The sequence below is a fragment of the Mercurialis annua genome, linkage group LG7 (assembly GCF_937616625.2).
Source record: "Mercurialis annua linkage group LG7, ddMerAnnu1.2, whole genome shotgun sequence".
Taxonomy (NCBI): Eukaryota; Viridiplantae; Streptophyta; class Magnoliopsida; order Malpighiales; family Euphorbiaceae; genus Mercurialis; species Mercurialis annua.
The window spans coordinates 45,522,825-45,550,513 of record NC_065576.1 but is presented as its reverse complement, the minus strand read 5'-3'; the positions used below and the strand labels follow the sequence as shown (position 1 = coordinate 45,550,513).

At 34.5% G+C, this 27,689-nt stretch overlaps 6 protein-coding genes across 8 annotated transcripts; 2 read left to right on the top strand and 4 right to left on the bottom strand.

Annotated features, from left to right (window-relative positions):
- Positions 1-148: 148 nt before the first annotated feature.
- On the top strand, positions 149-5,206 carry LOC126655371 (uncharacterized). 2 transcript variants are annotated; one of them, XM_050349529.2, is made up of 6 exons: positions 149-416; positions 499-530; positions 2,549-2,698; positions 4,016-4,066; positions 4,640-4,704; positions 4,790-5,206. In XM_050349529.2, the coding sequence occupies exons 1-6, from the start codon at positions 319-321 to the stop codon at positions 4,895-4,897; spliced, it is 504 nt and encodes a 167-aa protein (XP_050205486.1). In that variant the 5' UTR covers positions 149-318; the 3' UTR covers positions 4,898-5,206. The 2 variants fall into 2 exon arrangements, with proteins under 2 accessions (XP_050205486.1, XP_050205485.1); XM_050349528.2 differs by having other exon boundaries at positions 2,507-2,698.
- A 50-nt stretch (positions 5,207-5,256) lies between these two features.
- LOC126655370 (uncharacterized) lies at positions 5,257-6,974 on the bottom strand. 2 transcript variants are annotated; one of them, XM_050349526.2, is made up of 5 exons: positions 6,758-6,974; positions 6,391-6,469; positions 6,016-6,239; positions 5,840-5,909; positions 5,257-5,549 (listed from the first exon to the last, which is right to left on the bottom strand). In XM_050349526.2, exons 1-5 carry the CDS (start codon positions 6,851-6,853, stop codon positions 5,410-5,412), a joined length of 609 nt encoding a protein of 202 aa, XP_050205483.1. In that variant the 5' UTR covers positions 6,854-6,974; the 3' UTR covers positions 5,257-5,409. The 2 variants fall into 2 exon arrangements, with proteins under 2 accessions (XP_050205483.1, XP_050205484.1); XM_050349527.2 differs by having other exon boundaries at positions 6,391-6,466; positions 6,758-6,971.
- Positions 6,975-7,638: 664 nt separating this feature from the next.
- LOC126657549 (2-hydroxyisoflavanone dehydratase-like) lies at positions 7,639-9,632 on the bottom strand. The gene has a single exon (XM_050352255.2). It carries the CDS (start codon positions 8,622-8,624, stop codon positions 7,716-7,718), a length of 909 nt encoding a protein of 302 aa, XP_050208212.1. The 5' UTR covers positions 8,625-9,632; the 3' UTR covers positions 7,639-7,715.
- On the bottom strand, positions 8,171-12,940 carry LOC126657548 (adenine DNA glycosylase). Its single transcript, XM_050352254.2, has 8 exons — positions 12,404-12,940; positions 12,277-12,336; positions 11,592-11,711; positions 11,425-11,522; positions 10,130-10,671; positions 9,827-9,933; positions 9,662-9,745; positions 8,171-8,283 (listed from the first exon to the last, which is right to left on the bottom strand). The coding sequence occupies exons 1-8, from the start codon at positions 12,788-12,790 to the stop codon at positions 8,248-8,250; spliced, it is 1,434 nt and encodes a 477-aa protein (XP_050208211.1). The 5' UTR covers positions 12,791-12,940; the 3' UTR covers positions 8,171-8,247.
- A 1,159-nt stretch (positions 12,941-14,099) lies between these two features.
- On the top strand, positions 14,100-17,348 carry LOC126656551 (glyoxylate/succinic semialdehyde reductase 1). The gene is made up of 7 exons (XM_050351141.2): positions 14,100-14,376; positions 14,465-14,575; positions 14,844-14,945; positions 15,779-15,880; positions 16,340-16,455; positions 16,730-16,808; positions 16,882-17,348. The coding sequence occupies exons 1-7, from the start codon at positions 14,272-14,274 to the stop codon at positions 17,134-17,136; spliced, it is 870 nt and encodes a 289-aa protein (XP_050207098.1). The 5' UTR covers positions 14,100-14,271; the 3' UTR covers positions 17,137-17,348.
- Positions 17,349-18,163: 815 nt separating this feature from the next.
- Positions 18,164-27,381, bottom strand: LOC126655415 (homeobox-DDT domain protein RLT3). The gene is made up of 18 exons (XM_050349597.2): positions 27,276-27,381; positions 26,971-27,106; positions 25,957-26,316; positions 25,677-25,735; positions 25,332-25,562; positions 25,118-25,180; positions 24,825-25,041; positions 24,632-24,732; positions 23,845-23,931; positions 23,601-23,732; positions 23,095-23,235; positions 22,832-22,954; positions 22,259-22,726; positions 21,410-21,829; positions 20,654-21,271; positions 19,398-19,502; positions 19,089-19,314; positions 18,164-18,484 (listed from the first exon to the last, which is right to left on the bottom strand). The coding sequence occupies exons 2-18, from the start codon at positions 27,026-27,028 to the stop codon at positions 18,438-18,440; spliced, it is 3,456 nt and encodes a 1,151-aa protein (XP_050205554.1). The 5' UTR covers positions 27,029-27,106; positions 27,276-27,381; the 3' UTR covers positions 18,164-18,437.
- Positions 27,382-27,689: the final 308 nt, after the last annotated feature.

Genomic DNA, 27,689 nt, shown 5'->3' with positions numbered 1-27,689 from the left:
GATCGGTATGTCTGCGTAAAAAACCACGTTACCTTTGTGAAAAATTTTAACGATTGAGGGACTAAAGTAGAAAATAGTAAAATAGAAGAGGGTGTAAATGCAATTTAAAAGTTTAAAGGATGAACCGGTCGGGCTAGTTAAAGGGCTAAACTATTCTTTTTGTACAGCGAAGGCGCGTAGAAGGAAGGCGACTCCTCAGCGTCACCGGCCTTGCCTTGTGGTGGTGGTAGATCGTCGATCAACCGACCGACCGGAACCAACAACCTTCCGACTCACCGCGGTGTAGCGGTAGATTCTCATTCTCCAATTAAGAGAAAGATGCTGGAAAACCCTACACCTGCTCCTGCTCCGGCAGCTCTTCCTATTCCTGCTGATTCTAGCGCTACCGTCAAGCGCTATGCTCCTCCCAATCAGAGGTATCCTATTTTGTGCTTTTAATACTGTTTCCTTGCTTTGGATTTGGATTCAAAGACCTTGATTTTTTTGAAAAAATTGCAGGAATCGTTCAATTAACCGGAGAAAATCTGGAGGTCTGTCTCTCTCTTTTATCTTATGTTTAAGGTTTCAAATTTTTGATACTGTTGTCTAAAATGCGGTAAATTTTCTTCTAAATGCATTTATTTCAGTATTAATTTAGGCAAAAATTAGCTTGAAGTCCTCCAGAATTCATTTATCTCACTTGATAATTTACCTGTTTGATTTTGAAAGAATGATGTTCTCTATTTACTTTTAAGAAATTTTACAGTCGGTCATTATTGGATATGTCACATGTGATATTAGGATCTGCGTTCTTTTTGAGTTTTCGCGCAGAAGTGCAAGTCTTAATTGAGTGAAATAGAAGAAAACAAAGTTATTGCAGAGACCAATCTGGATAAGGATTGTATTTATGCTGAGTTGTTGTCTGTGAGTTCTCGGAGGATAGGTGTGTATCAATAATAATAATTAACTTGATTAAGTAGGTTAGTCCTCTTCCAGAAGACCAAATTTGAATTGGTTATCCATTCCCTTTGGTTTTGAAGTGTGCTAGGAGGTTAAGGAAGAAAGGAAGACACTGTTTTGGTTTTGAAGGAATGGGTTTGTGTTGAACATGATGGATGCATTAGCAATCGCGGAACTGTTCATTTGATTTAGAATTACTGAATTACAGTATTAATGACACAAGCAATTTTCATTGAATAGAGTGGCTTAAAGATGACTCTGTTGGCGGTGTGCAACTTTGTGCCGTCTTAGCACTTAGGTAAGACTCTTGAGTTTTCCTTTAGATGTTGGAAAGATTTTCAAAGTCAATGTGTTGAACTTTACATGGCTATTGAATAGCGATAGTTTGGCTTCTGTTTTCTTGTTCGCCTATAAAGGTTCAACTGATTTTGATTGCCATATAGAGTCGGGGTTGTGGGAATTACTCCAGAGTAGGAAAGGGGTAGCTGTTTGAGAGAGGGATGTAGCAAAGTACAGGTTAGTATGCATAGGCAGTCAAGTTGAGAAGTTCAAAGCAATTGATTGAGTTCTTGTGGATTAATCTGAAAAGGGGTGGGTTGTTCAGAAGGATTGAAAGGTGCAGGAGTTTGCTTTTTTTTAAAGACATAACCTTATGGCATCTATATAGCTATGCTTTCTCTTTCTCGTTTTCTTAGTTGTTGGTAGAGGCCGTTTAGTAGTAGCTGAAGTCTCTGTCAGGCAGGCAACAGTACAATAGTTATTGTTCTCTTCTTTGTTTCATTCACTGGCTTGTGATTGTTATAAGGTGGCTTATATATATTAATGAACATATGTGGAACTTAATGGTGTGGGATAGATACTTTAAAATTGTATCGGCTGCATTGAAATTTAGATGTGAGGAGGATACAGATTCTATTGCTCTAGGAGGAACTCCTCCCACAGTGGTAAAGTTTTTTTATTAAAAATTTGTTCAAGGTTGGAAGAGAAAGGTTGTATAATTAGTGATATTGCAAAGCTCTGGATGTTATTTATTTGTTTTATATGAAAAATATTATTATTAGATAGAGCAGAATATGTTGTCATGGTGGCCATTCTATCAGTAATTCATCCATCGTTGGGTCATGTCTCACTTCCCTTTTCCCATTCATGTGTGGTTATTAACTTTTGACATTTTTAAGCTCTTGAAGAAAAGGCGTTACCCTAAAATTAGTATTTATTAGATCTGAGATATTAAGTATTTCTGTTATGCTCCCTTTGCATACATTTGTTTCTTCTGAAATTGGATAATTTGAAGCGTGCTTCTGGTTATTAAATTTTCTGTTGTTTATTAAGATTGTTGTCAATTTCTGTTTTGGTCGGCTTGCTGGTTATCATATTACTTATTCATTTTCACATTCTTGATTTTGAATATCTTTACCCTGCTTCATATGTATAATGGTTTTAGAGGCCAAAATGAATATTCTATCCACAACTAGGCTTCAAATTGTAGAAAATTCCTTATATATATTTGCTTATTAGAGCTTTGGACCTAAACAGTATAGGAATTAAGCTTTTCTCTATTTTGCAGACCGATTAGATCGAAGTAACAGTCTTTTTGCAAATGATGCAGAGAAGAATCAACATGTTCCTTCAAGAACTGCTTCTGGTCTAGATCATTTTGATGTAGGGGGCGGCAATCCCCTGAATGAGAACTCTCGTCCATGCTTAGTAGCTTTAGAAGGGTGTTCTCGCAGTGAGGTGGCCCAGCTTTTGAATGATCGTAAGTGCATACTATAGTTCCTTTAAAAGGATTTAGCTATGTTCATGAATAAATTATACTGATTACTTTGTTGCTATGGTAGAATCATGTTGTTAAATGGTTGGAGTACCATTTTTTTTTTTTTGAAATACCAATTTATGTACTCCCTCCGTCCCAATAGAGTTGTCCACTTTGCCTTTATCACATAATTTAAGAAAAGTAATTATTGTTATGGGTTTTTTAAATTTTTTTCTTACTTTTCTTGCCACACCCTTATTTAATATAGGGTCCACTAGCAATTTATTTTCAATTTTACTCATTAGTGGATTTTAAATAAGGGTAATATAGGAAAAATGAGTGTAAGAGTTGTTATTTTTTGAAAGTGGACAAGAGTTTTGGGACAATTTTTTTTCTCAAAGTGGACAACTCTATTGGGACGGAGGGAGTAATAGTTACAATAACAGGCTCTTAGGGAATGAATTTACTCAACATAGGCAAAGTAGAGCTTGTTTATGTTGGTCATTTAAGAAAAAATATGTTGAAGTTGCATTCGAAGTATAAGTTTGGCATAATGATAAATAAATATGAAGCTAGCTGCTAGTCAAATTACCCATACTTTTTGTATGCTTTTTAATTCTTTTTATCTAGGCAATATTTTTTTAAGTTTGTCAAAATTAATCCAACTTAACAAAATGGTAACAGATTTAGCCAATTTAATGACCGGGTATTGGGATTGCAATTAGGGGTGTGCAAAAACCGCCCGGAACTGAAAAACCGGACCGAACTGAATATATAGGTTCGGTTCGGTTCTAAATTTCAGTTCGATTTCTGTGTTGGGAAGTTCGGGAATACCGAACCGACCCAATTATAATATATATATCAAACAGTCCAGCGTATAGACAAGTTATTGTGGTGATTGAGTGGTAGATGATGCTTCTAAAGCACATATAGGTCCAAGGTATGAATCCTATAACTCACAGTTCTCCGTTCCACTGTGCTAAAGACGCGGAGTGTTTCTTTCTATTAGATTTATTATCTATTGGTTACCGCACTGAACCGAACTGAGATTTTTCCATTATTTCGGTTTGAATGTGAAAACTTGGGATTCATTAATTGTTTTATTTCTTTTCGAATTTCTGTTCAAACAGTGTTATATGACTTTTCTTGTTGCACACTTATATGAGGTTCCTGGTTATTTGTTTGGCATCTTAGTCAGTTTCTGTCTTGTCGACTTAATGATAAGATAGGCTGGACTTATTTTGAGAAATCCTAGGCCCCCCATTTATGATATTGTTATTGTGTGATCCATTTACCTATATATTTCATTTTTAAGTGCAGGTTGGGCATTAGCAATGCATAATTACAATGATACATCTGTAGATTTATCAGGTGAGTGTAGTTGCCTTTGAAATTTTTGATATTATCATTTACTTGAGTAATTCTCCTGTGACGCATGGGCATCTTTCATTTTCCTTATATTGAACTGCTTGCTTGTGCAAAAGCAGTAGGCATGGTTGCTTCTGTATGGCAAGCAAGTGTAGATAACTTAAGAATGTTCATTAATGTCGAAAAGCATTCTAATGTAGTCTGCATTTATGAAGACTGTAAGATCTCATAGCAAGAATAGAAAAACTGGAAAATGATTTTTTTTTTATCTAGGGTTGTAGTGAAAACCGTATGGTATATGGTTAAAGTTGGGTCATTTTTACTAACATTACCATCTCAATCGTTAATATGCACTAGAAAATCCCTCAATTTCAATTTTGTAACATTAATATCCCTACCGTTGCTTTTTAACCGTTCCGTCAATTCCTGCCAATGGACCATCTGACCTGTGATATCAATATGAAGAAACGAAAGGAAAGATTTGTCTTCTAGATTGCAAGCTATATAGAACTGTGAGACCAAGCTTATTCCAGTATCTGTTTGCCACATCATTAATCTTGAATTTTCATTATTCAGAAAGACCATTAATGTATTCGGGGAATAGTGCGGCGGCATGGGGGCACTTTAAGCTTCCTCATCAGGTGAACACATAATCTTCTTCTTCCTTATTTCATATACTCACCCCCTGCTTTCTCACACTATATTCTCTGCTGGTTGTGTTTTCAGTTTATGCCACAGGCAAACAGCGGCGGACCATCATCTGGCCCACAAATGGATTTCTTGAGTGAACTTCGCCGTGCAATGCGGAGTGCCAATGCCAATCCCGACCACTAACTAGGCATCTCTACTGAAGATTGATGATGTATCTTAAACTGGTGAGTATGAGAGTCTGGATTGCATGTTCTAGTTGTGTTAGAACCGAAAATGTGTAACTCATGCAAAAAAAAAACAGTGATTTATGTGACAGTTTACTCGGACCCAAGATAATCTACTTGCATAGTCATGTAATTTATGTCATAGAGGTTTTTAAGAATGCAAATGTGAACAAACAAACAATCAAATCTCCTGTGTTGTATTTTATTGCATTCAGATTATTACCTCTGTGTGATATAGTAATACAATAACTCAACGGGGTTTAATTCATGCCGAATGAATTTTTATTGTTTAGCACGAAAAATTAAGAATGCGTACTCTGCTCAAACTAAATTTGACGGTTTATTTCGGTTTTTGCTCTTTTGTCTTTCATGTAATCAAGAGATTGATTAAGCCTGACAAAGGGTTTGTTACAATGGTTATCTATTATGTTGACATTGTCTGGGAAGAATGTGAAAATTCTACACTATGTATCAGATGATCCCTTGAGCTGCCAAACGCTTTTGCACCCAGAAGACGATAAGTTTTCCTGTAATTTTCTTCTCGTCAATAAGAAAAGGTTCGACCGTGCTCACTTCTGAGCCATATGCGGATGTAGCAAACCCTTTTGGACCTGTTCAAAGTTTAAACACAACAATCAAACAAATCTATTTTCTTGCTCATCAGGGCAGGCAAATGCAGAGTAAGCAAAAATCGAACTAAAACTGCAAATAAAGTTCAATTTGGTTTGATAATATAAAAAATATGGTTTTTCAGTTTAGTGCAAACTGAGTCGAACTATGAAAATCAACAACCAACTAACTTGGTTTGGAGAAATTACGTCCTTATAATTTTGGTTCGGTTTTTAAAAAAAGGAAAAAATTTGGTTACCCCTAATGCAAGCTATCAAGAGAGCAGCAATACCTGCAAGTCCATCTGGGAAGAATGCCCAAAAGGAGTATGGAATCTCATTCTTTTTAAAGGAGCCTTCCAACTGTAATTTTTTTATATAATTTGAATCAAAAACAAAGGCAAAATTTAAATGATTGAGTAATATTTTACGGCAGATTAAATGAGAGAAGAAAAAAAAATTAACATACTGTGTTGTCATTGAAAGATAGTTGAAGTTGAATAAGATGTTGCTCGGTTTCAAGAATTGCTTTGAGTGAAGGAATTACATCTTCCTCCATCAACTCAGGCAGAGGCTTCACAACAGCTTTCGCTTTTGCCGCCGGTTTAGCCTTTGCTGGCGGCGGTGGTGGTGATGACGGTGGTGTTTCCGCCTTTTCTTCAACGCTCTTTACTTCTTTTGCATCAGCAGCAACTACACAGTCCAAATTAAAAAATTGTTAGTAATATTTATTTATGAATTAATAGTGACTAAGAATGCAAATACCGAAATACCAGAAAAATCGCTCTTTTTAATTTCCGAGAAGTGTATGTTTTACCCGAATCTTCTTCCCATATGAACTTACTTGTGGAAGTGGAAGTAGATGACTCTTGCACACAACATGTGATACTTCTTCTTGATGTGGTCAACCTACTAGGAATCTGCTGCATACACACACAAGATTACAATATAAAAACTCGCAATTAATTCAGGCAGAGTCCATTACTCCCTCCGTCAAAAATCGATAGACACTAATTTAATTTAATTTGTCCCAAATTATATATTTAAAATCGAACTGCTAGAAGCGTAAACACGGATTATTCATCCATTTGATTGTGTGTTTTAATGTTGATTATGTTGGCAAAAATGAAGGTTAGCAAGATTCGATAATAGAGACTATGATACCATATCGAATAACCGATACGTAAACTATAAAGATTTGTACTACATACCAAAGAGATGGAAGAAGAGGCTCTTGCTTTGCTACTAAAATGAGAAGGTGATGAAGGGAAACTTGAAACTCCCATAGTCCCACTTCTACTTGCCATCTTTTTATATTTTGATTGAGCTTTTTTTTATGATAACTCTAATTTAAATTTTCCAAAATTTAACTGATTTTTTCTCTTCTTTTCAGTCACTACTTTTTTTAAGTTTTTTTTCTGCAATTTAAGAGTGAAACAATAAGAAGCAAAGTAAACAAAAATACAACTTTAGAATGGCAAGAGAAGAGACTAACTAGTATTCTAATCCACACACAGTTTGGACAAATTTATGCCACTGGTTTCTTGTTATTATTTGCCTCTTTTTTGCTATATATAAATTCAAAAATAATTAATTAGAGAAATTGGAGAAAAATAAAATTTATGATTCCTGGTGGTCCCTCATTCACCAATTTATTTTTAACTTCCATACATTTTACTCAATTTGATGAAAATACAAAAGAAAATTGAGTTGAATAAAAATCTTATTATTTTTTTATTAGATATACTATTTTAAATTTAAAACTTAAGAATGCAATATTGAGTGTAATGAAATATTAATGAAAATATCATTTATTTGTTTTCTATTATTATTAAAATTAAAAAATTAAAGTTTTCAGCCACTTTTAAAATAAATTAAAAAAATTAACTATTACCCATGCATTTTTAACTGAAAAATTGTCTATTGAAATAGAATTAAAATTTAATAACTAAAATAAGACAAATTAAAATTCGGTCATTAAAATGCAATAAGGTAATAGTTTGAGTATCCCTTTTACATATCAAACCCGTGTCTAGATAGTATGAAATATTTTGAAAATCAATTACCCCAATGTATATATATATATATATAATATCTTAATAATGTTTTATTTCATTATATTTAGGTACAAAGTATATATAGCATGTATCTCATAACAAGCAAATAAACCTACTCCTTAATGATGAAATCAACAATTTTTTTGATTAATACATCACTTTCTTTATTGGTTGTTAACAAGTGAAAACAATGTTCTTCATCTTTAGTCTCAAACAATTCCACTTTACCACCAAATTCACAACTTACCAAAGCCTCATAATAAGCTATCCCTCTGTTTCTCAACCAATCTTTCTCTGCAATACAAACCAACACTCTATCACCCTCCATTTTTGACAGATTCGGATCCGCTGCTGGGTTAAGTTTCGGGTCATCGTCGCGCCCGGAACTCGACAAACTCAAATACTTGTACATTTTATCTTCCTCTTTGTCTCCGAAGAATGGATGCACTATTAGTACACCCTTAATCTTAACACCATTCAATCCAATAACACCAGCTTGAACTGCAACATAATGAGCAAGATTCGCTCCGGCACTCTCGCCCGTCAAGAATACCTGCCCGAAATCTACGTGCTCGTTGAGCCACGGATCAGGTCCCAGCCCGTTGGAGTGACTCGCAATCCACTGAAGCCCAGCCCATGAATCATCATACCCGATCGGTAGGGGATGCTCTGGGGCTAACCTATAGTCAACCGAAACTGCAACTACATTAGCTTGAACAACCATGGAAACAAGATACTTTTTTGTTAGAATGTCTAAGGATGATCCAGCGCAGAAACCTCCACCGTGATAGTGGACTAAAACCGGAAGCTTCTGACCCGAGCTTTCGAGTTTCGGGAGGAAGATTCGGACCTTCAAATCGGAGTCACTTGAGACCATAACATCTCTGAACTGGACCCCGGTTTTTTGGTCTACGCCTGCAGGAACATAGTCCATGACCATGTACCGTTCTACATGACCATCCTTAAAGACTTTGAAAAAGTGTGGGAAATCAAGGGTTATTTCATTAGAGCTTGAATCCATAAGGAGAAGAAACTAGAGGTGTTTTGTGTAAGTGTTGTTTGTTGGTGTGAGCTATTTGAAGGAGGATGGTTGAGTTGAGAGATAAAACTCGATATATAAGCAATAAAGATGAGTACACTCAAAGTCTATGGAGGGTGAGGCTAATTTACCAACAAACAACATATTTTAGAAGAGCCATTGTGTTTTATAGACATTTAAACAGAATATAAGTGTACAATTATTTTTCTTTTTTTTATACTTGTTTTTTTCTTCGGAATAATATTCAAAGTAGTAGCAATTTACTTGTAAAAATAAGAGGTATAAGTAAAAAAATAATTTATAATGTTACGGAAAATAGGAAAAAGACATTTAAATTGGGATAATTCTCATGAAATTGGAATTACAATACTCTCAAATTCATTTAAGCATGAAAGGTCATCATGTTCATGGAACTTACATTGTTCCTTGCAAAATGAAAGGTGTAGATTCACTTAAGTTAATTTAGACTCTTTCGACCTGCACTTTTTATTCTACAAGGATATTTCACCGAATATGATCTCTCATGTTCAAATGAACTCGAGAGGTTCTAAATTCTAATCCAAAAAACTCTTAAAAAGGACGAAAATAATATTAACTATACTGCTGGTGGTAGTTGGTTAATTATGAATCACTCTAACCTGCAGAAATTGACACACTTTTGTCCATATGGAGGGAAACAAATAGACAAAACAGAAAAGAAAAAGGAAATTACTTCCTATGTTTGGACAGTAGACTAGTTGAAATTGGAATTTCCGTTACCGTTCCAACTTCAATATCCTTGACATTTTGAACAAAACAACACAATATACTATTTCTTCATTAACAACAGAACAAAAAATATAAGGAAATCTAGCTTTTCTCCCTTTAGTTTAAGAATTTTCGTCACGGAGAAATTGTAGTTTCAACTAATACTATGTCATAGTTTAGCCCAAAATGTCAAAAAAATTATAAATTAATATTTGTTTGATGAATTTAAATAACAGCCAAATAAAGAGCTAAATTTCAGTTGCAGACTTTACTTTCCTGGAGTTAATTCTTTTTCTTGCTGGAGCAGAATCAGTTGACAATTTCTTCTGTTTAAACTTCTCAACCATTGTGTAGACCTGCACTTTGTGCACACAATGTTAGCACTAACATTTTATTAGCTCATATAATGTTAATCTAAATCATCATACTGTAATTACCTTTCTTACTCCTGAAGTCAATCCCAAAGTTGAAAGGGTCTTCTTGTCCACACATTTCCAATTCATAGCTTCTTTTTCTTGCTTATAAAAATTTCGACTCATCCCGCCTTCACATCGAAAAAGAGCAATTAAATGATACAATATTACTCAGAAACAAGAATTAGAGTGCCTGATTTTAATAATGCACAGCTTAAACATAAAAGACGCCGCATGAATGAGTCGGACTCGGAGACATTTTTGCCTCTCGAGTCTCTACGGTTTCTGGGAGAAATTGAAGAAAGTATAGTAGGTTAGGAATCTTACCTGTAAGACGTATTACGAGGAAGTCCACGTAAACCTTGAGACGGATGTGACTGAAAATGTGAACAAATTCTCCAATATCTTCTCTCAGAACTATGCTAAACGTCTTTCCCGGGTCAAGTTTGAATGATTGTTTTAGAAAGTGATCGATTTCTTTTCTCCTTTTCGATAAATCAACTTCTTTGTCCAACATGCAAGTCGGGAACTCCCAAAGACCAGCGAGCAGACCATCATCTGGCCTCTTTACAAGAAGAAATCTGCTATCAGTTTGCTCATCTTCAACCGAACCTTGGGTTCCAAATACCTCCACCACACAAACCGCACAAAAGTCATGTCTTTGTTTCACCTTTGCAACCTTCATAGGATAGTCTGTAACCAAAACTGATTTGTCCAGATTGGAAATTGAAAGTGCACGGCATTCGCTGGAAACGGGACATAAAGCGCAGTTTGGATTTGATGGAGTGCACACTGTTGCACCGAGTTCCATCAGAGACTGATTGAAATCACCAGGACGAAATGGATCAACTAGTCGTGCTGCTAATTTCCTGATTTGGAGAGTCCATAAACTAAGTACAGCAGTTGCAGAAACACGCTACTAACGAAGATAAGCACATTTAGCTGAATTAAGAACCCCATTAGAAGCTTATGGATAATTATTAACAAGTAATCCTCAAAACTGTTACAATCTGACCCTAATTGAATTACAAAAAAACTTTACAGGTTTTGAATGTAACTGCAAGCCCCGTAATTCCGTAAAAGGGTAGGCACCTACTTCAAAATACTTAAGTTGCAGTAATGAGGCTGAACAAGAATATATTGGCCAGATAGTCACTCCACTCGGCAGCTAAGACCTCCGTATCTTATGAACAAGTGCTAGATAAATACAGAGAGATTAAGGTGATTACACAATTACATTTTCTAAGTGTGTCAGTACTTCTAATAACGTAATCACTTCGTTGGATGGTTGCTAATCTACTCAAGTTCTTTCGAAATCCATGCATAAATAAATTATAAATGATGTTCCATTTCTTTTTCTCTCTATTTTAAATTAGGATAAAAGGATTTCACTCCTAATTCAAACCCACTCGTCATAAATGATGTTTTTTGAAAAACACCAAATTAAGTAAAGCAAATTTATATTATGCATAAAAAATCCTTCTAAAGCTACCATTTTTGTGCGACTCACATTCTATTCCGGTGCACCAAAATTACTAGTATAAAGCATTGTACCTTCAAATCCAATGTAAGGCTAAAATTATAATTGAAGCAAAAGAATTTATGAAAAAACAAAGGCTCACCATAAGTTCTTGAGAGTCGTAGAATCTTTTGGATTTGCAGAAATGGCCTTCAACCTAGTCAGCACTCTTATTACATTTCCATCGACAACGGGCACGACCTGGCATAGCATACCTTGAAAAACTGCCCCTTGCATCATTCATAAGCACAAAATGCAGAACCTACTCACTTCATTAAATGATATAGAAGCAATTGCACCAGCTGTATAATCTCCTATTCCTGGAACCTTCTTCAAGGAAGACACCGTATTTGGAAATCCGTCTTCCCGGCAATTGATCATTTTAGCTCCCTAATACACAACGAGAATTCACTCATCTTAAACTAATAATTACAAGAGTAATGCAGAAGAAGAGACCGGAGCCTCTAATCTCCCCACCAAGACAATACTTTCCATATCTTTTAATAAAGTGTTAGTAAATATGAATTAGCACATGCCTTTTTCAGTTTATTATCGTTTTACTCGACTTATTCGCCTTTTAATTTCTCAATTACTTAAAAATTCTTATGAACCAAGTTATTCAAAGTTTCAAACAACCAAGAAGCTAATAAACAGCACAACAGCCAAAAAGTTTTTCCCATAATTAAACAATTAGAATCAGACGATGGTTAAGAAAAGCAAATATTAGGCAGCACGAAAACGCAAATGCCGAAACTTACAAGAATAGCTATAAGTTTCAAAAATGTTTCCGAAAACGAAAAATAAATTGCTAAAAACTTAAGAAACCGATAAGTTCCCGTGCTACATAAACAAACAAAAATATAAAGATTCAAGCTTGAAACTAATTCAACCACATGAAATTACACATTCTATTCAAATACAATTCAAATTCATAATTTCCCCGAACAAAGCTCACCTCTAACAAAAAACGAGCGCGCCTATAATACCCTAAACCAGCCCACATCTCATTCACCTCCTGCGAAACCCATCAAACAACCAAATCATTAAAAAACAAAAAAGACTCAAACTTTACCAAATACTACCTCAAGAGAAGCCTGAGCTAAATGACCAAGAGTGGGCCATTTTAACATCCAACGGTTATAGTAATCAATGACAGTCTGAACCCTTGTTTGTTGCAGCATTATCTCAGATACCCAAACCCCATAAGCTCTCTTTTCTTTGTCTTCTTCGTTTGCTTGAGATGGGTCTGTTGTTTTTGGTTTTCTCCATGGTAATACTCTCTGGTTTTTGTCGTACCATTGGAGGAGTGAGTCTCTGATTTTCTGGGTTTCTTGGTTATTGAATAAATCTTCAATGTCGGGGAGTGATTCTTGGTCTTGGTCTGGTTCTTCTTGGGTCGTTTTTCTCTTTTTTCTTGGTTGAAGAATCGGTTTGGGTTTGTTGTTCTTGGGGTCTTTTAATTCCGCCATTGTTGAAGAAATTGGAGAAAATTGTGGGGTTTGGGTGAAGGTTTGGTTTTGGAGGAGTTTTGGGTTTGAGAATTTGAATCTACAAAATACGCGCACTTCGAGTTTGGAGGTTGTGAGAGAGTGAACATGGAAATAAGATTTTAATTCTCTGCCTTTTCTTATTCGTTTGGATAAAGTTACATTTTGGTGCAACTATTTTGTTCTATATGTCTAATTGAACGAAGCTTATTAAATTTCGCCACTGATTCTTTTGTAAGAAGTTAAGTACAAAGTTTCCTTTGCTATATTACCTTTTCCTTTTCACATTGCTAAATTAATTTCATAAAAATTAGAAAAATAGGACAGAATGGGTAATTGTTTTCTAATTGTTTGCCATCAATTATTTTGAATTATTATCTCATTTCTTAAATATTATTTTTCTTTAAAGAGTTATTGAGGCGGTGAATTATAACTGTAATTTATGATATTATAAATCAATTTATAAGTGTTAGAGAGCCACATTCTATTAATGAGACAATTGATAATTTACTAAGTAGATATACAAATTAAAAAGCGGGTGTTAGCGTAAAAATGTCTATATCGTGTTTAAGTTGCCGGTCTAAATTTTTGAATTTTTTTTATAAATCTAATTGTTCCATGTTCAATTTGATGAATTCAAACAAAAAGGTTGATTTTTTAATAAGTGTGTAAAATAAATGTTGCTTACTTTATAAGTAGGCATAAATCAATGATAGAGATGTTATAATTTAACTTAAAAGTTTCAGATGCCATTCATTTTTTCCATCATAAAAAGGAAAGCAAGTTGAATTTAAAATTTTATTATAGCTGGACATAATGTCATTGTCATTAAATTAAAATTCATCAAATTTTGGATAATTTCGTGGATAAAGTTTGAGTAGAGGGTGCATCTTTGTGGTAGCAAAAAATTGGTTATGGACAATTAGCTTATTCATTTCAGTTAAATTAAGTAAAAAACATTTAGTTAATTCAGTTAATTTAATTAGTTTAATTAATAACTTTTTTATTTATATGATAGTTTTTATTAAAGTTAATCAATTAAAAATATTGTTTTATTTGTTTTTACTTATAAATTTAATTGAAATAGTCGGTTAATTTAGTCGGTTTAATTTCATATTAGTAATATTTATTTTAATTTAATTAAATCAATTTTATTTTATTCACTTTTAACTTTTAATCAATTCAATTAAAAAATACAATATTTTTTTAAATTTTTTTAGGAATAATTGTTTTTAATTTTAGATCACTTTTAGGCTGAAAGCTGACATAGAGAGTGAACTTTTGAAGTAGCACTAAAAACCAACAAAAACCAAACAAATAAACATTTTTTATTACTTGATAGCTAAATAAATTCAAAACAAAACAAAGGCATTGTATTTGTATTGTGCTAATAAAATAGTTGAGAGTAAATCTGTGAAGAACACCACCAATCATAGATAGAAGTTGAGTTTCAGAGAAAAACAATGGAGGTAGGGTTCTTGGGAATAGGGATAATGGGGAAGGCCATGGCCACTAATTTAATTAAAAGTGGATTTAAGGTCACTGTTTGGAATAGAACTCTTTCTAAGGTAACTTGTTATTTATATTTTGTTATTGGTTAGTTTTTTTATGGGTATTTTAAAGTTTTAAAATTTTGGATTGTGCTTGAAATTGCAGTGTGATGAACTGGTAAAGTTGGGAGCTTCCATTGGAGAAACTCCAGCAGCTGTGGTTAAGAAATGTCAGATTACCATTGCTATTTTGTCTGATCCTTCTGCTGCTCTCTCGGTTAGTGTGAATCTAAGTAGCTTCATTTAATCGATGTTTCCGTTTCCGAAAGGGGTCGGAAACTTGGCATTTCAGACATGAAACTTTTAACATAGAAAACTTTAAAATAACACGGTTTCGTTGTATCTGTTTCCAAGTGTTCCGTTTTACCATATGCGTGTTTGTGTGAAAATATTCAATCTTGCACTTTGGTTGTTCCCTTTTGATTATGTCAAGGTCGAAAGATTTATATTTTTCGGGTTTATGAAATGGGTGATTAACGGTTCAGGTGGTTTTGGACAAAGATGGAGTTCTTGAAGAAATTGGCAGTGGGAAAGGCTATATTGATATGTCAACAGTTTCTCCTGAAACTTCTATCAAGATAAGTGAGGTTTGTAGTCAATTCTCTAGTTTCTATTGTATGATTGCAGATCAGTCTTAATCATTAAAATCTTTGAATCTTAATGGTGCCTTAGTTTAGAGATATGCATAATTCTTGGTATACCTATATGTAGGGTAAATTGCATAGTTTAGGTAGTGGAATATATGTTAATTTCTTATTTTCCAAGTGTAAAACACTTACAATATGCGTCCAATCATCTAATGGTTGACTAGGCGGCTAGATGCAAATTACTCATATTTGTCTATGTGGAAATAATATAGCATCTTTAGTAGATTTGAGATGAATCTTTTCCCTCTATTTGCTTTTTTCTCATTTAACTAAATAATGAATGGCACAAAATAAATTGTTCTTATGTTTTTGTACATTATCTTGTTTATAACTTCGCATCAAAGTTGAACCTTGAGAAGAGGATTATAGGGCAATCATAATATACTTGTTTCATCTATTTGACCATATCTTCTTAGGCTAATGCCATACTATGATTTGTTCGAGTGAAGAAATTACAATCTAAGGTTTTGAGATGTATTTGAATTATCGACTTTTTCCGTTTTCCGTTTTGTCTTACTATTGATATAAACTGGTAATTCTTTCCATAACATCTATAAATTGTTAATGTCGTATAAGGAAAAGGTAGCTTCTTTTGTTTTAAACAAAATTTTAAAGCCAAATTATATTGTTTGCTAAGATCTAAACTGATAATTCTTTCCATAATATCTATAAATTGTTAATGTCGTATAAGGAAAAGGTAGCTTCTTTTGTTTTAAACAAAATTTTAAAGCCAAATTATATTGTTTGCTAAGATCTACTGCTGATATCTACAGGCAATTACAGCAAAGGGTGGTTCATTTCTTGAAGCTCCCGTTTCAGGCAGCAAGCAGCCTGCAGAAGCTGGTCAACTAGTAATCCTTGCTGCTGGAGATAAGGTAAACTGACAAATAAGTTTATATTGCTGAGTCGTCTCATATCTATATGGAGTGAACCTATTTTTCTAGCTTTTATACTTAATTTTGGCTGGACGCATTTTTTAGATTTTGAGGACAGCATAATTTTTCGCTTTCTCTGGCATGTTACAATGCTATTTGGTACTTCTTTTTCATCGGAAGATCATAGGATTTCTTAATATTTGCATCAAATAAACACTGCATGGATAACATGTTATTGGCCAACACATGTTCAATGCTTTGCATATAAAATTATAAACCGATTGCAGAAAGTTGAGTTTCATCTTTCATATGATTTCATCATCTTCTTCGCTACCTGCTTTACACTGTAATTATCTTGTTAATATAATATATTTGCATCATTGTGCAAAAACTGCATAAGAATTTTTTATCCCTCTATTGTTGACTGCTTAATATATTCCCCTCTTTTTCAATTGTTAGGCACTGTATGACGCTGCAATCCCAGCTTTTGACGTCATGGGGAAAAAGTCTTTCTTCTTAGGGGAGATTGGGAATGGAGCAAAAATGAAACTTGTGGTTAACATGATAATGGGCAGGTAATTGTTGCCTTCTGAATTGAACATTCAATGGCCTAAATTACGTGGAGAGAATATGATGTGAATATGTGATCCTTTAAGCTCCTTAACAGTTTGCTTTACACATCATTGAGACTGTTTTTATCATAATAAATTATAAGTATTATCATTTTTGCAGTTTCCTGATTTAATTAAGTGATAAAGTGACTTTAAGATACCTTTGTATATTAGTTAATATGAGCTGACAAAGAAGATCTGGAAAGGCTAATAAATTATGGTTTTTTGCCCTTGGCAGTATGATGAATGCATTTTCTGAGGGATTAGTGCTGGCAGAAAAGAGTGGACTCAACCCTTACGACCTCCTCGATGTTGTGGTGAGATAGCAAAAACAAAAATGTTAAGCTAACTTGTGTTAACATCGGAGATAACTGTCAATGTCGATTGCAGGATCTCGGTGCAATTGCCAATCCAATGTTTAAGGGGAAAGGCCCCAATATGCTCAAGGGCAATCTCTCTCCGGCATTCCCATTAAAACATCAACAGAAGGACATGAGGTTGGCTCTTTCCCTCGGGGATGAAAATGCCGTATCAATGCCAGTTGCAGCTGCAGCAAACGAGGCTTTCAAGAAGGCAAGAAGCATTGGACTAGGGGACCTCGACTTTTCTGCTGTTTACGAGACTGTGAAGATGCACAAAGATTAAGCTCGCTTAGGGCAATTTGTCTGCGAGTTTCGCTCGACTAAAGAGCAGTGTGTCAAGGTGGTGAACATACCTATCATCGTCAGCTGCCCATTGTGATAAAGTAGAATTATTCTGCATAATTTATTCTCTATAAACCTGAAACTCTGTTGAAGAAGTAATAAACATTCAGTAGCTCTTATGAAAGGTGCTATCAAGCTATACGTTTATATGCATTTTTTTCTCTCTTGTAATTGGCAATTGCATGAAGAGTGAATTCAAGTTCCTGATTAAAAAATGGTAGATGTAATATGAATAGGAAAATCTAAACAGTTACCGGTTCTATTAATTTTAACTAAATTTTTTAATTTTAGCAAACATGATTTGAATTTTTTTATTATTAATTAAATAAATTAAATATGATTTTGTTCATGCAATTGTAACTCTTTTTTTTTTTGAAATACATGCAATTGTAATTAAATGGTGGTGTGTTGAAATTAAATCCATCCAATTGAATTAAAGATAACAAACACAATTGATATAGTTGAGTGAATTTACCTATAATTAAAGTGGAATTTAAATAAATTATAATTAATAAGATTTATTTTTATTATTAAAATTAATAAAAACATTAAACATTTGAATTTTTTAAAATCATTATGCCTATAAAATTTGTATCAAAAGGGTACAAGATAGTTTTTGGCAGCAATTTTTTTTGAAAAAAAATCAATTCACTTATAATATAAACCAAACCAAAGTTGAACCGGCCGATTCGAGTGGCCAATTTTGTTTGATTTGAGCTTTTTATAATCCTTATAAAGATGAGCCAAACCAGGTTATTATTTTGAGCAAATGAAAGACTAACTGATAAATTAGAGTCAAGTAAAAAAAAAAAAACTAGCTGAGGGAAAAAACAAAAACCTCATTTCATTTCATTCCAGGTTTTGTATAGTTTGATAGTGTACATCAACATTTTATTCTGCCCCACCCAAACTGTAAGCTGAGCTGAATATTCCAGCTTCAAAAAAAGCAGAAAACAGAGGAATGGAGATTATTTTGCAATATGTACTGAAACTTTAATTTTCCTGAATTTAAATGTCCTATCAAATGCTGTACAACATATAGTTCTCTCGAGGGTACAACCAGAGCTCAAAGAATTTTGAAAAAACTAACAAAGCTCTGCTCTATACAAACTTGTATCTAATGCCTTCTACTCGGAATCAAAATCAAAAGATGGTGAAACTGATCATTGCTTCACCATTTTCTTCGACAGGGGCAGTTAACAGTTGACACGCGCCGGTTTATAACGCTCCAATGCTCTGATGTTATGAGCTCCTTTCGAGGGTCAGATCCACCGTGGAGCATTGCGTACCTGAAAAAGCATGCAACCATTACGTTTTAATTTGAACCAAATACGCATGCAATTTTCCGACACATAAATTTGAAAATTGTAACATACTAACAGGCATGCAATTTTTCAATCCCTTGAGAGAATGAAATCATGAAACTGTATTCCGATTACACGGCAACACCACAAAGCCATTCAAGACGAAAACAAAATGAAATTTAATGCTTCCTCGTTATACAATAAAACAACAAGTCACTTGATATAAATGTAAATCCCTAGGCCAATCTTGTCCCAAAGAAAAACAAATTACTTTTCTTTAATAATAGATAGAGAAAAGAAATAAGATCCCGAGGCACCCGTTAGCACCTCTAACTACTTATATAACCTTTAGGCAACTTTTGTTGTTCAGCAAATGTTGATGAAATCAGTTTCTCATGCTATTTACCATCACAATTACATAACATCTACTCAGAAGTATCTCATGATAATCACATGAAACCAAAAGTTAATCAACTACGTGCTACAGTAAAATATCATAGCCAAAGGAAAAAACATGTCCTACTAATAAAGCTTATATTTATTGTTATCTTAAACAAAGCAAATTAACCTATTGACGATAGAAGGATACCTGTATGATTAGTTGTATCGTTCTGCTTGTTTTCTCCTTCAACCTTTTCGAGATATGGAGAAATTAAGTCATCCAATTTCACCAACCACAGAGCGAGTGCAGATGATGTTTGCGGCATGGTTGGAAAATAAGCAGTAATCTCTTCCAAAGAGTTATTGGAACCTTGGGAAACATTGTATTGGCATAACCAATCCTCATTTATTCCACCAATAAAATCAGCAACAACCTGCAAATAAAATTAAGATGTATGTTAACCTTCTGGTTTGAACAGAATCAAAACAGAGCCACAACAAGATTTACTCGTGCTACCTGCCAAAGCTCTGCCAAAGATGAAGTGCGTCTTAGCCGTTTGATCCACAACCTATGAGCAGATTTTGTCCAAGCACCTAGCAATGCATCTTCGGGCATAGCTGACTGCATGTGATGTCAAAGAAGATATTCATGAATAAAAGACAATGATAGCACATGGTGTTTAATATAGTATTATGCATAATTTTCGGACATTTTTCACTCTAAGCACGCAAAATAACACCTTATCAAGTAAGAAAACATCATAGCAGAAAACCAGAAATTCTGAGAGGATCACATAACCTATTGAGTTAGCATGCATGGGCACTGTCTGGTTCTCCTGATAAGAAATAGGAAAGAGAAATCTATCTACAGTAGCATTAATGCTTACTGTTTTGACATGCTTTCTAAACTCATATTATAGGCTATTAAAGTTGACCTGTGGCTTCCAAAGCATTTAGAATGAAAAGAAGAGGTAAAATGCAAACACATAGGAATCAACTTCACATTGAGATACCCATACGCAGACACGGGCGATTGGATTTAGTTTTTCTTCAAAAACCATTGACTGCCAATTTTTGAAGCAGAACTCAAAATATAAATAATATTTCCAACCATGACAACAAAGCATTAGTTAGTATCATAAGGATTCTTTGTGATTTTTCCACCTCAAAAGTAATTGGTCAATCGGTAAAAGTATAATTTACATTAATTTTTCCGACTTTCCAGACAGTTTCAATTATTCAAAATATTCTGACTATACAAAAACCTATATGTTTATACTCTTATCTAACAATAGTCTAATTGAAATATACCCTAATGTTCATTAAACAAGTTCTTGGTCATTTTCAGGGTTAGAAAAACATGAGTTGAACACTAGGCACATAATGACACTTGACGGTTCATCCTGCCTAAAATACTCTCATTTTCAAGATTCAACCACCAAACTGCAAGCAATATACTTATAAGCACTGGTTATTACAAGATCAGACAAATGCTATCCTCTGTCTGGGATGGGTGCATGCAAGAAATATTTTGGTTGTTTAACAAGACTTGGAAAGATGATACATACATCAAACTTAAGGTGATATTTTAAAATGTGTTCCTGTTTCTGTGCGAGTATCAACAGAGTCTTACAATCAAATCCTTCTCATAACGGAAACAAAGAAAATAGTTTGATTTTAAGTTGTACTAGTATTATAACAAAATGTTAAAAGTGCAATTTAATTTAAAAAATAACATATAATAGATGTTATAAAAGGACAGTGACAGCACACCTCAATTGCATGAACTGCAGCTTTTAGTGATTGCAATTGCGATGACAGAACTTTATATTTTCGCATCTCATGCTCTCCTTTGTGTCTACATGTTGCTGAATGAATAGCATATCTTTCTTCAAGATCAAAATCAAGTTCAAATGTTGTATGGCAAAATCTACAGTGCTTCTCATCTCTCCAGAACAAGTCATGACAAATTTCACATCTAGTTAGCGATTCAAAATAAGATCTTTTGGTACGCTTGAAAGCATTAAGACGACAGTAAAAGTAATTCCATATCCATGCATCAAACTCTTGAAGACGGATCCTTTTCCGATTTTCATCTTCCTCTTTCTTTCCTGCTGCAAGAACTATTGCACCGGACAGAGGGGAAGAATCATTTGTGATCCCAGTCAGGTTTAGGTTGTTGTCGACATCAGACACTGGAGAAGTGCTAACTTCTCTCACTATTTCCCGTTCAGAATGATCTGATGGTCTTAACTGCCTATTTTCAGCATCATTTGCGACGCTAGTTGACATTTCCTGGCAGAGAAGCACTTCCTTCTTTTCCAAGGATTCGATAAGAAAAGCCTCCCGTGTTCCTCTATCATCCAAAACTGATAACAATGCACGTAAAGCCTGTATTTGAATAAGCATCCAATGATTAGGGTGTCAAAAGAAAAAAGAAAGAATCTACAAAGTAAAACATTTTCTTTACTGACTACAACCTAAAGGTCAACATTCAAATAGGTATCATAAGGAAGTTGTAAAAGATACCTCTTCAGTATCAATGACTTCCCAGTGACCATCTTCAGAGGATTCAAAATAAACTCTCCTGTGGCCAGGGTCATGTGAATTACATGGGCCCAAGAAAAGCCAATACCTATTGTACCTACGATCAGAACCCAAAAAGATAGACTGCATCGGATGCAAATAGCTTTCATGTTCTGTCCCTTGTGCGTCCTTCCTTTGGCTGGACAAATTTTGCGTTTGATTCAACTTCAGGAAAGACACTGAAGAATCAAATGGGCGAGATGATGATAATGTGTATGCTTCATTTGTAGCATTGAGTTGTCCAACATGTACCCAAGATGGCCTGGGCAGACTATGCTGCTGTGATGATGATTTTTTAATTTTTGCCCCAGAACCATAATGTCGTGTATTAGGAACAGGCTCGACTGTGGTTCTTGTTGCATCCTGAAAATAGGGAGAAATAGCAGAATGAAACATGAATCACATAACAAAATCAAAGTTGTACAAGCTAAATTATGACACATGTGATTGATTATCCGTCTTATATAGCACTTACAAAGACCACAATTACCAAAATTAAGGATAATGCAAATCATAGAAAGTTAAGAAATAAATGCATAGACAATAGAATGTTGGCTTAAGAAGATAAGACGATCTAAGTTAAATGGAGATTAATGATTAATATCTTCAAATGCAACAGCCTGTCCAACAACGTTTGAAAAAGAAATAATCTAATATCTCCTTGCAGAAAAGTGTAAAATGCTGGAATTTTTTTGAGTGTGTGGGAAAGAAAGAGAGATATGGAACTGCTTAAACCTGAATATATAAATGCTAGGACCCAGAATGTATAACTATGCTCGGTAGTTGTATTACCTCCATTCTAACACTGGACCCAGCACTGACTAGATCAATCAAAGCCACTAAAGCATTCAACTTTTCCTCGACACATAAATCTGAATATTCACCTTCCATGAGTCCCAGCAACCACACTTCTCCAGGATGGCTCTCATCAATTTCGTTTTGAACTGTAAGCATGTTCTTTTTAGATTTAAATAGCTTAGATTTTCTTGAGTTGGGATTTTCTGATTCAATCTCAGAATCACTGCTGCTGCTGCTGCATGTTCCACAACTGTTGAAGTCATCATGAACACTTCCAGAATCCTCAGTGTCAGATAGACAATCCTCCTCCTCCTTTGAACGAGTACTGATGCGCAAACGATAAACAGATGGCGAGATCTTCTCAAATAGAGTGATATCACTTGAAAGAGTAGAACTTATTAGAAGTTCCAGTCCCTCAGTTGTCTGTTCCTCAGTTGTCCTTGAGAGATTTAATTCAGCAATCTACAAAACAAAAACCATAACTCATCAATACAAAAAGTAGAAACACAACATAATTTTTTTGCCAATAAGACAATAGAGCAAGTCTCTTTAATAGAAGCTACTTGCCTGCAAACACTTTGCTAGGTCGGGAACTTTTGATCCATTGTTTCCTCTCTTGGACAAAATTTTGAACAATTCGCCCTTCAAAGTTCCAGGGTGTAGACCATATTTCACCATGACGCTCATCTCCTAAAGGGAAAGAAAAATAAGATACCTTTTCAGCACGTTGTTATACAAAGAACAAATAGCAACAAGGTACATGTCAAGTGTAGCAGATTAATATAGAGATTTTTTGAAGTACAAATAGTGAAACCCTAAACAATTATTACCTTGCTAAGAGCTTCCCTACGCAGTGCACCTTGCCTTGAACCACAACCAGCTGCAACCAAAACTTGACGCAGTATTTCAATCCATGTAAGAGGGTTAAGAGACTTTTTCCAAAACTCCACAAGGAACTCTTGATCTTCAACCTACAAAAAGTAAAGATCAGAGATTATGATCGATAATCATATAAGCATGTGATCATTTCTTATTATAATATCAAGAAAGTTGGAGATTGCATTTTGTGATCCCCATCAGCTCCCCCAAGACAAGGAAAAGTTATATATATAATAGTCCGGTAGAAATAAAACAATTGCAAATCCTATATTTCTTCTTCGCCACAATATTCCTGATGTCATTACATATGACATAAGGATCTGCATAGGCCATAGGCCCACAGAAAGTTGGTATTTGCATAATTCAGGTTTGCAAATAGGCAATGTTTAGAGACAGTATCAGAATCACAAGAAAAAATTTATGCTAATAGCCGCTAGTTGCAAAGTCATGTACTCACCGAATGAATAAGAGCAAGAAATTTACAAGACACACTCAAATGAGGCATGCATCCACTACTCATCTCTTTTTCAACATCAGTAAGGAGAAGCTTCAAGAGGGCCACATGAATTTTTCCAAGTAACAAAGAATCCTGAAGACCAACACAAAAAGATGAATGTAACAGCGAGAATTCAAAGTGCAGAGCACCTCAAAATTGTAATTGACTAAGATAAACTACAAGATAAGCAAAAAACATGCGCTACCTTGTCATGGAATGCTTGAGCAAAATCATCAAGAGTGAAGGGGCATATATCAACATCTACTGAATAAGTGTAGAGAAAATGGAAAACCTGCAAAATATGTCGGCATAACTTCAGCATGAATTTTACAATCCTTGAAAGACTGAGGAAAGAGGAATATGGAAGGGAAAAAAAAAAAACCTAAGCTTGCAATTAGACATGATGAATAAGGTTCTAGTATGCTCCCAACACAATAAAATGTAAACCAATAGTAGCAGAAGAAGAAAAATCATCATCGGTTTTAGCAGCTTTTATAACCATGATAGCCAAATTAGCACTATGATCAAAAAGTCTAGAGTTCGATTATTGGCAACCCCCATTTGATCAATTAAAATATTTGAGTACAAAATAAGGTGGGCATGTTTGTTCAATTGTTTGTTTGTTCATACTTCAAGCTCAATGGGCATTCACGCGAGGGTGTGTGTTAAAGATAATACTAATTTCGGTGAAATGTTTATTTGATAGGAATCAATGAAGTCGAGGTTTATGAAGTCGAGGTTTAGAGACTCTAATTAAAGGTTACACAATTTAACACATTGAAATAGGCTTATAGGAGTAAAATTAACAAAATGAGAGCTCTGTCAAATATAATTGTCCAACATACTAGTAATGATTTATCTCTAGATAAATACTGCAAGATACTTCTTCCTTAATATGGAAAACTGAATTTTTCTCCGCCAAAAATAAAAGGACGCCTCTCATGCATGATGCACCTCACATGTAATGGAAAAGTTAGTAATGCTCTATGTACCTTAAAAAGTTTCTTCCCTGTCTCCGGAGAGGAATCCCAAGGCTGCTTAGCAAACGGCTGTTTCATCCTAACGCAACTTGGAGGAAATTTAGGCAGCAAATCTGAAAAATCATGAGTTTATGGTAAAAGGAACTTCAGCATACTTACAATAAAATGCATATCGATCTGTTGAAGCAATGCAGAAAGACCAAACCTTTGCAAAGTGAACAACCATGCTGACTGTTTGTTGCACAATGATCAGAACACGCATGTGGGTTTTGTCCAGCTTGTAGCTCTCTCAGCTCTAGGTCTTCATCATCTGCTAGCATTGCAAACTGATTAATACGTTCTTGAGATATCATTTCTTTCAAAGCAAGTTCACATTTTTCCCTGGGTGAGTGCTCATGGAACTCCTCCTTTTTAGATTCCACCTGAAAGTAACATAAAAGTTAACATTGCTTAAATAGAAAAAATTGAACTAAACTGATGAAATAATCAATCAATTACCTCTCTCTGTTTAAGACAAGGCTTCCGCTTTTGATGAGTTTTATCGTTCAACCGTCTGTGTCTCTGAATGAGTACACCAAGTCAGCAGTGGTTCACAACATCCCAAATTTAAGAATCATTAGGTCAAAGGACAGAGGAATATATGCTCAAGTAAAGCATATACAAGAAACTATATATTTGTCTTAAGGGAGACAATTCAGAAATCTACACTAACCATAACAGCAGCAGATGGTCTTTTTCTGTTCCTGCATTGCGGTTTTCGTGGAACAGGAGTTGGTACTTGCGTTACTATTTCCTTTTCAGCAAATGAAATCCCTGTAGGGAAATTTCCACCATTTGGATTTGTTGCTCGCCATATTGTCATCAAACCTTTTCCCATTCCATGTTTTATTGCTGGACCACTGTTATTGTGATCCAGACAAGTTGAGATGCTCTGCTTGGACACCTTACGACAAAGAAAGAAAAGCATGTGAACATAAACAAAGTCCCAAGATTGAAAAAGGCTCTACTTCTCGTTACATTTCAAACTTTTCTAGCACGCACATATTTGTCTCAGTACCTTTCTCTTTTTGTTTGCTCTTTGGTTCTCCTGGTTTGCATAACTGGAACTTCTGGAATCTAAATATCAGACAGAAGTATTAGTGCCACGAACATGTAAAATGAAGTGAATTACAAGCATAGGAACAAGAAAAAAAATCCAACAGCACAATGTTTTGGTATGAACAGAAGACAGCTCTGGCTAAGCTAAACCATCTTGATACTAATATGATTTCAAATGGGCAACAACTACTTTAACAGTTAAAAAATATTTATAATCATATCAAACCGAATGTCCATACCTTCAGAATTTTGAAATCCCTTAGAAGGAAGAGAATCAAACTCGGTGCCAAGGGAAGGACCATCTTTCCGGAAAATCTTAGTTAAAATATAACTTGCAGGCAAAACAGTCTGCCGAGGAATCAACTTCTTCTCCTTTCTCTTTTTCTTACAATTATTTCTTCTAGTCGTAGTCAAAACGTCCACACAATTCCTCCCTTTAAAAAAGGAGACTTTCTTGCTCAAACTAGGTGGTGTAATCAATATATCTCTACTTCTATCCCTCCTCCTTTTTTCTATAAACCATCCTTTCACCTGCTTGAATGTTAAGTCCAAAACGGACGCAAGCTCTTTCATAACTGCATGTGAAGGATACTTCTGTTCTGCTTCACAAAAACACAACCACCTTAAAAACCGAATAATACGCAACACATAATAATTACAATATCAAAATTCAAATGATAGAATAATGTTATTCTTACAGAAGATTATACAACACAACAGTTTTGTCATGTCATTTGTGCAACAAACCAATGAGACGTTCAATGTTCGAATATCTAATGATAAAAAAGGTATGTAGTAATTAAGGATTTCCTATCTCAAATGCTCATTGGCTTGTTATAAATATGACATGACACAACCGTGCATGAGATAAACACTCTATTCTTACTCATCACTAGTAAGTGCCATTTTAACTACTTAGGCAATTCCTTTCAATAAGTGACTCCATGGAAATTATCAGCAACAATGATTCAGTTAATTGTTTCCCTAATTAAACCGAATTACATGCAATTCGTAACTATATATTTAAATTACTTCTCAGACCTTCAAAACAACATAATAAATTATAATTTTCAATCATGATTAACTATGTGTTTCCCTAATTCAACTAGTTCAGCTTTCAGACAAACAATGAAAGTAGTTATCATAATATCCTTATCAAAAAGGTAACCATGGATTTACTAGATTAAAATTTTATCGGAAAACATCGACAAAAACGAAAAAGAAAAGGCGAAAAACATAATGATAAAGCTTACCAGCATAGAATTTGTCGAGGGCTTGAAGCTGAAGTGGTGTTTTCCTCTTCATTTCCATTCCCCTTCCAACCAACCGATGAAGTAACCAGTCACCACTGTACTTTCAGCTATCCAAAAACACTGGATTATCCATAATCTACAAAAAAAAACATCAAATTACCCAAAACCCTGAAGCTAAACAAATGAAAAAACCGCAAAATCAGCAAGATAACACTAAATTCAAAGACTAGAAAATTTTAATAAAAGCCGAGATTTGAGCTGCGTGGAGTGAGTGTATATAAGAAGAGAAAAAATGGCTGGCTTACTGAATTTGATTAGAAGAAATGGAAATGGAAGCTAAGTAGTGAAGAAGAAGAAGAAGAAGAAGAAGAAATAAAGGGGTTAGCAGATTTTAGTCAGTTGTAGGGTTTTGGGGTTTATCATCTTTTTCTATTTTTATTTTATTTTATTTTTCATTCACTAAAAATTTAAACTAAAAATATCTACCGTCGAATATCTCAGCTTTTCAAAAATTAGAGTTTCAATCTTTTTTGCAATTACGGGCTTCAAAATGCAGCCCAAAGTTTAGCTTATTACAGCCCAACTAATTCTCCCGCCAATTAGGAGTAGTAGGCGCCATAGTCGAGCTGAGTCTCCGGTGCTAAGTTCGAGCTCGAGTCGACTCTAAAATCTGAAATTTAAAACTTCACTCAAGTTAAATTGAATTTCATTCTAGAAGT

What these genes read in the sequence shown, in the direction of transcription:
- LOC126655371 (XM_050349528.2), top strand. Translation starts at nt 319, where the DNA reads ATGCTGGAAAACCCTACACCTGCTCCTGCTCCGGCAGCTCTTCCTATT. An exon ending in GGCCCAGCTTTTGAATGATC is followed by an intron (nt 2,699 to 4,015) that starts GTAAGTGCATAC and finishes TTTTAAGTGCAG; the next exon opens with GTTGGGCATTAGCAATGCAT. An exon ending in TACATCTGTAGATTTATCAG is followed by an intron (nt 4,067 to 4,639) that starts GTGAGTGTAGTT and finishes TTCATTATTCAG; the next exon opens with AAAGACCATTAATGTATTCG.
- LOC126657548 (XM_050352254.2), bottom strand. Translation starts at nt 12,790, where the DNA reads ATGGCGGAATTAAAAGACCCCAAGAACAACAAACCCAAACCGATTCTT. An exon ending in ACGACTCTCAAGAACTTATG is followed by an intron (nt 10,672 to 11,424) that starts GTGAGCCTTTGT and finishes TCTCCAAATCAG; the next exon opens with GAAATTAGCAGCACGACTAG. An exon ending in TGACTTCAGGAGTAAGAAAG is followed by an intron (nt 9,746 to 9,826) that starts GTAATTACAGTA and finishes CACAAAGTGCAG; the next exon opens with GTCTACACAATGGTTGAGAA.
- LOC126655370 (XM_050349526.2), bottom strand. Translation starts at nt 6,853, where the DNA reads ATGGCAAGTAGAAGTGGGACTATGGGAGTTTCAAGTTTCCCTTCATCA. An exon ending in ATCTACTTCCACTTCCACAA is followed by an intron (nt 6,240 to 6,390) that starts GTAAGTTCATAT and finishes TGGACTGTGTAG; the next exon opens with TTGCTGCTGATGCAAAAGAA. An exon ending in CTTCCCAGATGGACTTGCAG is followed by an intron (nt 5,550 to 5,839) that starts GTATTGCTGCTC and finishes AACTTTGAACAG; the next exon opens with GTCCAAAAGGGTTTGCTACA.
- LOC126655415 (XM_050349597.2), bottom strand. Translation starts at nt 27,028, where the DNA reads ATGGAAATGAAGAGGAAAACACCACTTCAGCTTCAAGCCCTCGACAAA. An exon ending in GACCATCTGCTGCTGTTATG is followed by an intron (nt 25,181 to 25,331) that starts GTTAGTGTAGAT and finishes GTACTCATTCAG; the next exon opens with AGACACAGACGGTTGAACGA. An exon ending in CTCAAGCATTCCATGACAAG is followed by an intron (nt 23,733 to 23,844) that starts GTAGCGCATGTT and finishes GTTGGTCTTCAG; the next exon opens with GATTCTTTGTTACTTGGAAA.
- LOC126657549 (XM_050352255.2), bottom strand. Translation starts at nt 8,624, where the DNA reads ATGGATTCAAGCTCTAATGAAATAACCCTTGATTTCCCACACTTTTTC.
- LOC126656551 (XM_050351141.2), top strand. Translation starts at nt 14,272, where the DNA reads ATGGAGGTAGGGTTCTTGGGAATAGGGATAATGGGGAAGGCCATGGCC. An exon ending in GGAATAGAACTCTTTCTAAG is followed by an intron (nt 14,377 to 14,464) that starts GTAACTTGTTAT and finishes TTGAAATTGCAG; the next exon opens with TGTGATGAACTGGTAAAGTT. An exon ending in GTTAACATGATAATGGGCAG is followed by an intron (nt 16,456 to 16,729) that starts GTAATTGTTGCC and finishes TGCCCTTGGCAG; the next exon opens with TATGATGAATGCATTTTCTG.